This window comes from Vicia villosa, linkage group LG3 (genome assembly GCF_029867415.1).
Source record: "Vicia villosa cultivar HV-30 ecotype Madison, WI linkage group LG3, Vvil1.0, whole genome shotgun sequence".
Classification (NCBI taxonomy): Eukaryota; Viridiplantae; Streptophyta; class Magnoliopsida; order Fabales; family Fabaceae; genus Vicia; species Vicia villosa.
The window spans coordinates 14,042,963-14,056,819 of NC_081182.1; the positions used below are offsets into that span (position 1 = coordinate 14,042,963).

The 13,857-nt window shown below is 35.5% G+C and overlaps 1 protein-coding gene across 1 annotated transcript; it reads right to left on the minus strand.

The window, feature by feature from the left end:
• Positions 1–1,870: 1,870 nt before the first annotated feature.
• LOC131660377 (glucan endo-1,3-beta-glucosidase 7-like) lies at positions 1,871–13,655 on the minus strand. Its single transcript, XM_058929617.1, has 5 exons — positions 11,187–13,655; positions 3,905–4,569; positions 2,662–2,988; positions 2,289–2,565; positions 1,871–2,167 (listed from the first exon to the last, which is right to left on the minus strand). The coding sequence occupies exons 1-5, from the start codon at positions 11,281–11,283 to the stop codon at positions 2,130–2,132; spliced, it is 1,404 nt and encodes a 467-aa protein (XP_058785600.1). The 5' UTR covers positions 11,284–13,655; the 3' UTR covers positions 1,871–2,129.
• Positions 13,656–13,857: the final 202 nt, after the last annotated feature.

Sequence of the window (13,857 nt, forward strand, 5' to 3'; positions counted from 1 at the left end):
AAATATCAAAAAGGAAGGTTCTACAATTTGAGAAAAGGGTTATATGGTTTGAAACAAACTCCAAGAGTTTAGAACAAAAGGATAGACGACTTCTTAAAGAATATTGATTTCAAGAAATGTGTATCCGAACACGATATATATGTGAAGACAAATACAAGTGAAGGGATGTTCATCCTTTATCTATATATAAATGATTTATTGATCATAAACATCAACTAAAGGTGTATTTCTAAGTTCAAGAGTGAACTTATGAAAGAATTCGAGATGACCGACCTTGGTCTCATGACATACTTCTTTAGCATTTAGTTCCACAAGTCCAAAAAGGGTCTGCTCATGCACCAAAAAAGTTATGCTCTTGAGATATTGAGGAAGTTTGAAATGGAACATTGTAATACTGTCATTACTCTAGCTGAACCAAGGTTAAAATTGTCTAAGAATGAGGGTGAGCAAGAGGTAAATCCAACTCAGTATAGGAGGTTGATTGGATCCTTGTGTTACTTGTGCAATACGCGATCAGATTTGGCGTTTAATGTCGGTATTGTGAATAGATTTATGGAGAGACCGAGGGTGTCTCATTTGATAGCAGTAAAGAGGATTTCAAGATATGTCAAAGGATCTATTGGCTGCAGAATTCTCTTTCCCGCAGTAAACACGGTAAGAAAATGCAATTTACTCGATTTTATCGATTCTAATTGGTGTAGATATAAAGATGATCGAAAGACTACAACTGAATACATATTTATGTTCGGTGGAACAACAATCTCATGATGTTCGAAAAAGGAATCAATAGTAGCATTCTCGTCTTGTGAAGCCGAGTATACTACCACCTTGTTGTGTGTGTGCCAACTCGTATGGATATATTGAAGTAGTTGGGCAGCAATGAGGATGAGGGTGTTACACTCTTGGTTGATAACATTTCCGCTATTGATATTGCTAAGAACCCACTTGCACATGGGAGGAGCAAACATATTGAGAGGAAGTTTCACTACTTGAGGGAACTTGTTAGTGAAGAAAAGTTGAGATTGAGATATTGTAGAAGTGAAAACCTAATTGCTGATTTGCTGACCAATTGGGTCACAATTAAAATGTTCAAAAGATTGAAGATGAGCATGAAAGACTTGGAGCACTTGAATTAAAGTGGCGTGTTAAGTGAAAACCCAATAATTCAAGTGTTGTAACCGATTACAACAAGGGCGTAACTGGTTACAGTTGGGAGAAAATCACTTCTGAGCAGCAGAAAATAGAAAATCATCGCAGGCGTAACCAGATAACATAACTGATTATCACTGAGTTGGATTGTTTTTATGTCAACAGTAACCGGTTACATGTTGGAGTTTTTCAATTTTCTGTTATTTTAGTGTTGTTGTATCCCAATCATTGTATATATAACCTAGATGTATCCTTGTTATGTTTATGGTTAATGAAATTTGAATAGAAAATTTTCACTCTGAACGATCTCTCTAACTCTCTTCTTCATTTTTTTTATTACATAACTCTCTTCTTCTTTATATTTGCTAGTACTAAAACTGATATGTTGATGTATTGATTAGGTGCGAATTCAAATACGAAGGCTGATCCGGTAATTCATTCTCATTAGTCTAAAAGTGATTGCTTGAGACCATCCACATGTTTTTCCAAGTACAATCAATATACATGTTTTTTCAACAAACAAGTCCATCGTATGGACATTCGTAAATGTACTTGACATGAGTTTGGTTTGAATAATTGATTACTAGAGAAAAGCATTTGTGTACGTACAACGCTGGCAATTAAACTCAAATATTGTTGCTAAATTATTTGATATATGAAACTTATATGTTACTTAACAAATAAGTCAATAATTTGAATATTTATTTTCCCAGTTAACTCGCTAATAGATCTATAATCTATAATGGATTGCCAATCACACATTATAGAGCAGCATACATAAAACCCAAATATTATAAGAAATAGAATAAGGCAGAATCGAAATACCTTTACAACTAAAGCCATACTAAATTAAAAGGTTATAAATAAAAAAGGGCCGAGGATAAGCCCTTACTTGTTGATTAAAACTAAAACTAAAATTAAAATTAATACTTTATTTAGACAAAATTTATTAACTATGGTCAAACTGAAACATCTGATTTTCAGGTACTCCCACCAATATAATTGCAAGCATTGTAACCTACAAAGAAAAGAAGAAAATCGAGTTAGACAACAAAATTTATGATGTTTTTTTTATTGGTAACCTACAAAGAAAAGCATCATTGAAACAAAGGAAAAAAATGTCAAGAGAAAATATTTACTTGGATTTTGGGATGTGAGTGTTGCTGTTTGAGAAAAATCACAGTTCCATTGATTTCTACCAAATGTTTGGTAATAGAGATTCATTACATAAGCAGCATGGGATTGTAATGTGTTGGGATCAAAACATACCCCTCCTGGTTGTATTGGTCTACAATCTAACCCTTGGCTACATGCATAATCAATATTGGCCTGTAATTGAGCATCAGAAACTCCTGCTTTTGGAATACACCATGTAGTGCTAGGTGCTGGAGTAACTGGACTAGTTGGCGGTGGTTTCTGTGAAAAATAATATACGAAATTTCTAACACTCAGCGGCCGAATTAGAAACGAACATTATATGACTAATGACTTAAAGAATAATGATTTGCTCACCAGTTGGCTAGATTTGGCCAAGCCAACATCATATGACATGGTAAGATCAGTTTTGAAGAGACCAAAGGCGCGTTCGGATCCCGGGCCAGATTTAAGGTTTTCATCATATAGTGCAAAAATGTAAGTGTCAACAGACTTTCCAGGCATCAAAGGTGTACCAACTAATGACCTAAGATGAGTAATAAGGTTGCCATTATAGGCCTTGGCATTTTCAACACTTGGTCCTACTTCATGGCTGTCCCCACTAGAAGGCCATCCTGTTTCAGCAACCACAATCTCAATGTCATCGTACTTCATTGCACTTAGAGCAGAATGCACAGCATCAACCTGCTCAAAAAAATCAACAAGCAAGTTAAATTCCTTGTTTCTCCAATATACCAAAAATCAGAAGAACAAGTGGACAAAAACTAGGGTGTTAATTTGGAGAGTAATAGTACTAATACTTCTATTGGAAACTTGTCTACCTCTTTATTCAATGAGATGAAAAAAGGGTAAGGGTCTACCTACCATTATTACCATATTGTTTACTACTAGTATTACTATGGGTCTATTTTCTTTACTATGTCTAAACAATTATTGAAAGTTTGGAAGGATTGGTTATATTTGTGACCACTTTATGTGTGCCAGCCTGTCTACAATCAAAGTTCATGACATGTAATAATCATCTATGGACTCATTATTTTTCGGTGGAAAACCAAACAAATGAAACAGAAGACAGCATTCTCAATTATAGATAGATAGATAGATAAGAATAATTTCTTTTCTTATTTGAAACTAGGGTTACACTAGACTACTAAACAAATAGTAGTATTTGTTTGCTTTATGTCCACATCTAACATTTCCACAAGTTCAATAACAAGAGTTCAAGTCATCTAATCTCAAACAAAACATATTTTGGAATAATTTATGACTAATGAGGCCTCTTCATATTCCAAAGCATGTAGAAACGTAAAAATAAAGTGCATGTGCGCAATTTTTTTCATTAATTAATTCTATATAATATTTTTTGTTTAATTACACATTTATCATGATCGTTATCCAAATAAAAAAAAGACCAAAAAGAATATTAGACTTTTCGTAATTCTAGCAACACGTGCGAATGTAGTGTGGAAAAACAGAAAGCTTGTCTCTTCGATACTCTCACGTAAACTTTTCATTTAAGAACATTAATTAATCAATTAATTAAACAAAGAAAAAAAAAAGACTCAATTTGGAAAAAGGAAAAAGAAGAGACATCGTGTACCTGAGCATCGAACATATTCGTATAAAGCTTTCCGTTACCCGAATCAACCCGACCCGAGTTTGGTTGAAATAAACAAAACGCAAGCGTTTCGGGTCTCGGGTCACTCTGATAAGCGAAAAACGGATACGGATTAACCGCAAACGGTGATTTGTTATCCTTCAGAAACGCTAATAACTGATTCAGTGTGTTTTGTAAACCCGGGTTAAACGACCCGGACGAAGGTGGATCGGAGCGTGACAACACCGCCATTGAATTCACGGTGGACACCTTCACCTTGCCGCCAAGCGACACGGAACTGAGGGCAGTTTGGACATTTCGAATTGCTGGCACGAGCTGTGACACAAGTCCTTGATCACCGGAGGTTAAAACCTCATTACCGACGGTGATCAGAATGATGTTACTGGCAGGGTAATAAGGCAAGACGTTCGTGTTCACCCACTGTTTTGCTGCGTTTTGATCAGAAGCGAGAATCGGAATGTCGCTGTTTGCGGTTCCGATAACAATTCCGATGCCGGTGTTAGCAAGAGATTTAATGATGGCAGGATCGGCGCCGTAAATACGAACTTTCCCGATGGTGGTGGATTGGAGAAGTTTAGCTGAGACTTCCGGTGCTGGAAGATTGTTGGCGATCTGACCGTAGTTAACTCCGATGAAGGATTGCGAGTCTGCAAGAATATGAAAAAAAGTTAAAGAAAGTTAGTTTTCGCACTTCCCGAGAAAAAATCCTTTAAAGAAAGTAACACCAGCTTTTAGAAACCAGTCTCATTCTAAGTCGCGTAAAAGCTTTAGCGATTTCGGCTGGTATAAATGTCGCGACTCAGACATATGTTACACTCTTTTACTTGAAAAGAAAAGAATGATAGAAGTATTGTTAAACCGTTACTAATGGTTAGAAAAGAAAAGAAGAAGAAGAAGGAAGTAACCTGCAATTGCGAATAGAGTAAGGAGAAGAAGGAATGAAGGAGACATTGCTAGTAGTAATAATGTTGTAATTGTAATTGGAAGGAATGGAAGATGGTGTTATAAAGGTAGCTTAAAAGGTGAAAACAAAAAGGTTTACTGTTTTTAAGGGGAAGAAATAAAATAACGGATGGGAAGACAAAGGGAAGAATTGTAATAACGGTAGAAAGAGTGTGTAAGTCAAGAGTAACTTACTCAGTCCAAATGCTTAAAGTGCATTCATGTTTGACGTGCTATTATTCTACTATACTATTCCCTATGTTTTTTTTATAAGAAACGTAATTTACAGAGTAATTAATTAATAAGAAAATTTTGAATATATCAATAAAAATTAATGAGAGATTGACATCAGATTGTCTCCTAATTAGGTTGTCTCCTACTTAAAAATCCACTTCATCCAAATTGAACTAATGCACCTATTTGATGGCTCTTAGAAGGCCTAAAGTCTCTTTTGTATCAACCTTGATAATAAGTGACATACACTCTGTTCGAGCTACCACAAATTTCCTTTCTTCATCTCGAACACAAATACCTATACTTACATTGTTAAAATTCGTTGAGAAAGATGTGTCTATGTTACATTTGAGACTACCCGCATAAGGCTTTCTCAAGTCAAATGTGTTTCATTTTGGATAGAGCTTCTCGCTTGGAGATATTGAGCATTTCTCCATCCTGATAGCGGGGTAAGGGGCACGATCATAAATTGTTTTCACCGACTCTTCAATATGATTCCAAATATGATTATCCCTACCCTTCCAAATACTCCAAATAATTGTTGATACCATAGTTTGTTGGTTTTGACCTCTGGAAAAGAGAGAAAACAATAGATGTGAATAAGATATTATGTCTCGCCACCTATTGAATAATATACCATAATCTTACTAGTTCCCAACACACAATACTTTTTGGACAATATAAGACAAGGTATTTATCATCTTCTAATCCTTCTCCACAAGCACCACAATAGATCGGGCATTGAACACCTTTATCTATCAACCACTTTCTAGTTGGCTCACAGTCCTTACAAGGACGCCAAAGAATTTTTTTTACCCTTGGAGGGGTTTTAATTTTCCAAAGGAGATGCCAATTCTCACGGACCCTAAGATGATTTTTTTCAATAGCCCCTTCTACATAATAACAATAGGAACTACGAACTATATACATGTCATTTTTTTCAAACTTCCACACTATTTTGTCCACCTAAACCACTTCAAAAAAGAAAGTTTTAAGAAATTTTTCCGCTTCTGCTTCACCAACAAGATTATGAATCAAATTAGAATTTCATCATTTACCATCTGTATCCATCAAATCAGAGAGCTTTAGATTTTTCTACTATCTGCATGGATCGCTAATGATTCTCCAACAATGAATTATCATACAACCAATTGTGTCCCCAAACCACAATATATTCTCCCAATCTAATAGTCCACCTATAACCTCCTTGCACAACAAACTTAGAACTCTAAATACTTCTCCATACATGATTGGGGTTATGACAAATAGTTGACTAAAAAAATTACATCTAGAAAAATATTTAGCTATGAATAAATGTGTGATCAAATTAATTGGACTCGTCATAAACTTCCAAGCTTGTTTACTAAGCATAACATAGTTGAAGGTGCTTAAATTTTTGAAACTCATGTCTCCATCATTCTTATGTATAAACAAAACAATCATAAGACAACCAATGAATATCCTTAGCTTGAGTCCTATTGCACCCCTACCTATAAGAAAATACACATGACATAAGAAGGAATAAATTGAAGAACATATTTAATAAGAGTCTCCCTTCATGCTTGAGAAAGGCACTCATTACTCCAAAAATTTATCTTTGTTCCAAACTTGTTCTTGTGTAAAAACTTAAGGTAGGTAGAGCTTGCCCTTAGAAGTAAGGGAAGTTATGGAACACAATGATGTTGTGATTGACTTAGGGGATTTGAAAGCAGTGTACTGTACACTTTGTTCCAAGAGAAGTGTTTTTCTTAACCCTTTGGTGGGAGTCCCTTTTTATAGCCTTAGTATAGTCCTTAGAACCTCATTAAAGAGGTGTCTTTTGGACTTCTCTCCGTTACAAACACTACGCCAAATTTAAGCTGTAGCAGCGCAGCTACTAAAGCGCTTTTAGCAAAAGCGCTCTCGTAGGGCTCGCTAAAAACAAAATTAATAAACAAGGGAAAATGATGCAAAAAAAAGCGCTCTGGTAGGGGGGGTTATGAGAGCGCTTTCAAAAAGCGCTCTGGTAGGGGGGGTATGAGAGCGCTTTTAAAAAGCGCTCTGGTAGGGGGGTTATGAAAGCGCTTTTAAAAGCGCTCTTATAGGGTGGGTGCTACGAAAGCGCTTTTGGGATAAAAGCGCTCTGGTAGGGGGTGTTATTAAAGCGCTTTTGAAAAGCGCTCTGGTAGCCCATTTAAAAAATTATATATTTTACAAACACACGCGTTTTGTTTCAGATCCAAAACACGCGAACCTTCTTCTTCCTTTCGTTGCTCCGCCGTCCTCACTCCCTCTCCGCCGTCCTCACTCCCTCTCCAGCCTTCAACCGACTCCGCCACCGCCTTCCTCACTCCATCGCCACCCTTCAACCGTCTCTTCTCTGTTCAGGTTAGGGTTTTGTGCCGGAAATTTTCCTTCTTTTCATTGTTTGCTTTCAAAAATACAAAATTTTATTTAGGGTTATAGTTAATATTATTGGGGCTTTTTTAATTTATCAGTGATTTAGGTTTTATCAGTGTGATTTAGAGTATTGAAGACAAAGTTTGTTAGGTTTTTATCACTGATTTAGAGTATTGAAGACAAAGTTTGTTAGGTTTTTATCAGTGATTTAGAGTATTGAAGACAAAGTTTGTTAGGTTTTTATGCAGAAAAAAAAACTCAAGTAATTTGTTTTTGGAATAAAAGTTTCATTAGATCCGTGAAGTTAGTATTTACATCTATAGATGTATTATCTATAGTTTTATACACTTTTTAATTTAGTATGAATTGATTTAAAGGGCCTCCAGGATTGATCACTTTTGAACTCTTTTAGCTTTCACATTCTAATTTTTTTTTCAATATAATGTATCTGGAAATTAACATGATTCAAGATTTTCTATATGTAGTTAGTAATAATCACGTTTTTCTATTGTAGGTTGAGCTTCAAACAGTGGATGGACTGGTAAAGGATAGAACACAATGTGCCCCTGCCGATTATGTTCCACAGAATACGAATCAAGTATTGTACCCCGAAGTCTTCTGTGGCAGGATCCTTCGGGGTACAGTTATTTGATTCATATTCTGTGACACAAGGATAGAAATGAGGCGATGCAGGTTAAGTCCAACAAAACCTTCAAATTTCTAGTCCAACAACCCCTTCTCATTATTGCAACATTTATTGATTGAGTAAACATACACCCCTAGCTTACACCAACACCGTAATTTTCTACATACAAGGTATACAATTCAATTTTTATTAATTTATTCTATCTTAATTTCTGTGCACAAGTATCTATCTGTGTTAAAATATACGGTGTAATATACAAGTGTAGGAAAATAAGTGTAGATATAGCATAGCTCAAAGATGAAGGAAAACGCTGAAGGGTAAGTAGTAGTAACTAGTTGTCATGTATTATTTGTCATAGAAATTAATATTCAACTTTTATTTGTGTCTAATTTTTCCTGTCAATTGGTTGTGAACTTTACATTAATTGTTGTTGCAGAGAAACTTCTTATATTGCTAAGAGATAGTAGAAAGCTCACAAGGATACTGGGCTCTTTTGATCAATTTGGTAACAACTTCTCAAATTCTGTAATTGTTTGACATGCTGTTGGTTGAGTTTCTAATAGTGTTCCTATCAATAACATGTAGCTAATGTTGTTCTTGAGGGTGTCTGTGACAGGATTATTGTTAGTGATCTATATTGCTTTATCCCTCTGGGCTATATGACGTGGCTGTGTTAAATTTAAGGTAAACTTTATGTACAAAATTTGTTGAACTAATTTACAATAAATGATATTCCATTCCATGTATTCAAGTTAGATATATAAAGTCCTAAATATTAATAAATTAATTTGTATTTATTGATATATTTAATTTGATTATTCTTTTTACACGACATATATATATATATATATATATATATATATATATATATATATATATATATACTCGTTCTACTCTTTACCTTCTTATTTTAGAGCCTTTATATAATAATAATCTTATTTTGATTATATTATTTTTATTTTGCAGATTGTGAAGATTTTCAGTCATTTGAAGATGTTCAGACTTTGCAGGACTAGGACCGATTTAGTTGATTTAGTTGTTTAGGGATGATTTTCTTATTGTTATAATGTCATGTGAATTGGTTTAGTTGTTTTCATGTTAGAAATATGTGAATCGGTGTATATATATATTTTGGATTAATTACAATGGTATAATTATAATGCATGTTTAGTATATAATCGAAATCGCTTCTTTGTTGAAATAATGAGATTACTGAAATAATGGGATTACGATTGTAAATTATAGGTTTATGGGATAACAATGGTAAATTACAGGTTCATGAAAGAATGCTGCCATAAATGCAGGTTTAGAAATTATAAAAATAATAGGTTTATAAAAAAAAAGCATAAAAAATAAAATAAAAAACGCAACCTACGAAAGCGCTTTTGGAAAAGCGCTCTTATAGGGGGGGCTATCAGAGCGCTTTTTCCAGAAAAAGCGCTCTAATAGGGGGGGTACCAGAGCGCTTTTTCCAGAAAAGCGCTCTTATAGGGGGGTCTACCAGAGCGCTTTTAGAAGCGCTTTTGTTACCTATGCCAGCGCTGGCTTTCACAGCGCTTTAAAGCGCTTTTAAAGCCCAAAATAAGCGCTTTCGTAGGCCTTCCGTGTTGTAGTGAAACGTTCCTACGTCTTTATGATCAAGCCAATCAATGACATATTTAAGCAGCAGTTACAACCTGGTTGTGCTTAACGACTAGGAATTACGTCCGAGTTGTGTTGTGACCACTCAGGTGCCCTAGGTACGCGACCTTCTTATATACACGGCTTCCTCTTGCCATCTAACTAGTGTATCGAACGCTGCCCAAAGGGTAGTCCTCGGTTGACTTTCGTAGATGTCTTTCAGTCCATGGTTCAGTCCAGACCGCGTCTTAGCATGCATCCCGGGTATGGAACAAAACTCTTTGCTTAATAATCTAAAATGTGACTTTTCTACTTCTTTCAATCACGGAAAAAGACCTGGATATTTGCTTATTCCTAAAACTTGTTGAACCCCTAGAATATCAGCTACCCCCTTGACATTATTTGAGACATTTCTGCTACATAATTGTAACTCGGTGAACTGACTTTTTATCGATCGAAATGTCGCGGTTAAGCATGAGTCGCCACCGACTTTTATTTTATCCAATTTAAGGAAAGGCTAAAAGAACAGAAAAAGACCTTTTAAAAGATTTTGAGTTCGGGGGGTAAGTTATGCAAAGGGAAGGTGTAAGGCACCCTTTGCATCCATGGTTATCCATGGGCTCTTAATTGCTTAGCTCACTTTTGTTTGTTTGAATTTGTTTTAAAAAAAACAGTGTATGAATAGAAATTTTGAATAAAAACTATAGCTTGTAAATAAGCGTAGTCTTTTTGAATTTGATTTGAAAAGAGTGAGAAAATAGTTTTTGAATTTAGAGCAAGCAATTAGTAGCAACTACCCTAAGTTTGAAAATTCGTTCTTTTAGCTTTTCGAGGCGAAAGGATCTATCCATACCATGAGAGGGCAAGAAGTCTTTCAATTGGATGTGTAAGGGTCATCGAGTTATCATTCACCATAAGACTGTCCCATGCCATAAAGAGGGCAGGTAGTCTAAGGGAAGGATATAATAGTCATTAATCTTTTTAGGCATCATGCGAGGATACCTTAGCAATAGGACAATCATCCTTATTTTTCTGAGGCAGCATCGAGGGACAACATTGATGATAATGAACTGAGGGCAACATTTGTTTTGCTTTAGGTATCCTCGGAATCGAGGGACTTTTGACTATTTAGTACACTTAAAGGCAACAAGGCAACAAAGGCAACCAGAGGGATTACCCTAAAGGTGTGTGGGTGCAACAATCACGTGGTTAACTTCGATTGCATTTATCTTGTAGTTAGGTGATCTATGTTCAATTCATGGTTTGCACTCCCTAAATTACTAACCACGCAGTAAAAATAATATCACAATTTAAGTGCCTTCAAGGCCAATCAATACAACCAGTAAACAGTTACATAATAATGGGGAAGGGGACAATGAAACCAGCGGATCCCTTAATAGGGTTTGACATAAGTAATAAAAAGTAAGGTTTAGGGTTACCAACGTCTGTAGCTTTGGCAGTTTGACAAACCTTTGGCTTTGATTGATGAAGGTTGATGGGCAGAGGTTTGCCTTGAGCATGAAGCATTGACCCTGACCATTAAGGAAAAAAAGAAAACAGTGAGTGCATTGATTGTTCGAACCAAACCTTATTTTTGGGCAAAAAGGCAAAAAATAATGAAATAAAATAAAGGTCAAATTGAATAAGAAAAGACTAAAAACTTAGCTTTTGATCAGTGGAGCGCATGGGCGGAGGCTCCTGACGATAAACCTGAAAAGTTGGGCATAATGAAAAAGGATGTAGTGAGTGTATGGCTAATTCATTAATTATAGAGGCAAATCTTATTTTAATTTGAAAGGCAGAAATAAAAATAAATGACTTTAAATTTAAATGAAAATAAAGTAGTGTTAAATAAAAATAAAACAAGTTGGGAACTTAGCTTCGAATTTGATCTGATATGGTTGGCGGGAAGCCTCGGAGGTAAACCCTGAACAGTGGCAAAGGCAGAGAGAGGGGGTGAATGTATGCACAGTTCGTTTAAATGATGAACCCTAATAAAAGGAAACAAAATAGACTTTGAGTTAAAGAGAATACTTAGCTTTTCGATTGGCATGGCGCATGGCTGAAGGATTTTGGGTTCATGGTAGAGGTGCAGCTCTTGGACGTTAGATCTGGATTATTGGAGATCTCGTGGCGAAAGTGAGGATGAATTTGCGAATACCCCGAGAATAGATAAGCAGTTCGAATGTATCTCGCAATAAACAAGAAAATGTTAGTAACCTTGTATATATATAAAAAATATATATATATATATATATATATAAGCGATGATAAAAATATGAACAAGTATAAGGACAACTAAATTTAACACATAAAATTGAAATAATTATTTGTGGTATTTTCATAGAAAAAATCTAATTAACTTAATATCTTGTATCCTTTTTTAACTTGCTCCTAAAAACATAAATAAAAATACTTTCTAAACAAACTATACTTAAATGGGTGTGTAAAAAGGAATTGAGGTGTTTGTTAGTAAAATGCTAGAAACATAAGAATAATGGCCCAAGGCCCATATATATATATCAAACCCTAATATTACACACAAATGAAATGGCAAAATATAATCACCACATGGGGCTGCGCCCCTTCATGACCTTACCATCCAATTTTTTATTATAAAACTCACGGCCCAGTAGGATGGTGACACGTGGCGAGGCTTTTTAATTAACAAAAAAAAATTGAGATACAACCAAACTTTTAACGTGAGAACATAAGTGCAGAGTTTTAGTTCATCTTCTTCTTTCCACAAATCCAGATCCCAAATCAAAACCAAAAATTGCTTCTCAATGGAATCAAACAATAAGAACCTCCGTAAAACCGATAAATCACAAAGGCATAACAGTTACCGATTTAGGGATTTCAAGGAGGAGCTCGCGGTCGGAGTTGACGTCTGATGCGGTCCGGTGGCGGCGCTACAATCGTTGACGCGGTGGTGGTGCGTTGATTTTGGAGATCCAACGCAGATTCTTGACATTGCTTTTGATTTGTGGTGGCTTATGATGCATCGGCTGAGTTGAATGAACACCTTCGATGATGATATTGCATTTGAGTCGGTCTTCGACTCTATCTCTTCTTTTTTCTATAAACAAAAACATATAACAATGTGCTGTGATGTTATTTCAAGATTATTGAATTTGTTGTGAATTGCCTCTGTTTCCTGTTGTGGTTGAAGCGTGAGGCGTAATGTAACAAGTGCGGTGCCGCGTCGGTGTTGTGTTGCTTCAGATCGAGTTGATGATGATGGATGAGCACTGATAGTAACCTCGAGCAGATGAAGGTGTGATTGTTGGTGGCGATGGTTCTTTTTTCCTAGACGCGATTTTCTGCACCAAACAAAAACAACAACAAAATAATTCAAGGACAAAAATCTAGCATTATTTATCACCTATGTTTATACTCCGAATTTCTTTGTCGATGTCAACGGAGATCGGTTGTTTTCACTCTGAATTCCACCTTGTGTGCTTCTTCTTGATAACCTGTAAATATATGAGAAACAATAACCATGATAAAAAGTTACGTGATTTGTCCCTTTATTCTTCCTTCTGTTTTTTTTTTAATACTTGGTTGTTGATAGCTTGGATACAGGTTATTGAACAATCATGAAATTGGTGAGGTTTGAAAAGGCTTATGGTGGATTCCAATTGGATTCGGATCTTGGAGATGGCTGTGACGAAATTTTGTACAGGTTCTGAAACTTTTTGTCTTGAGCTAATAAGAATAGGCTAAGATTGACCTTGATGGTGTTCGAATGAAATTTGCGGCAAGGTTTTGTATAAAAATAAGGTTTCAGAGACCAAGAATAAGGGTTGTTGGCAGGTATCAAAAACGGGCCCTTTTCTCTATTGTGTTCCATTCCGGGAGGGAGAGAGGTTAACCGTATAGAACGTGAATGCCCGTCCCCTCCTGAGAATCGGTTAGGCTTTCTTTTTATAGCATTCAAAATAGGGTTTTCACGCAATGGGCCTTCTACAAAATGGACCAAGGAATTCCTCTATTGCACCACCTAATTGAAATGAAAGAAACCCAAAACGAATAATAAAATATGACAAAAATTATTTATTAATTTTAACTCAAAAATTCAAATTAAATTTAAAATGAATTAAGAACAAAAATT

Coding starts and splice junctions, on each gene's coding strand:
- LOC131660377 (XM_058929617.1), bottom strand. CDS start 11,283: ATGGTCAGGGTCAATGCTTCATGCTCAAGGCAAACCTCTGCCCATCAA. Junction 4,570..11,186: donor AAACTGCCAAAGCTACAGAC/GTTGGTAACCCT, acceptor ATATTCTTGCAG/ACTCGCAATCCTTCATCGGA. Junction 2,566..2,661: donor TGGCCAAATCTAGCCAACTG/GTGAGCAAATCA, acceptor TATTTTTCACAG/AAACCACCGCCAACTAGTCC.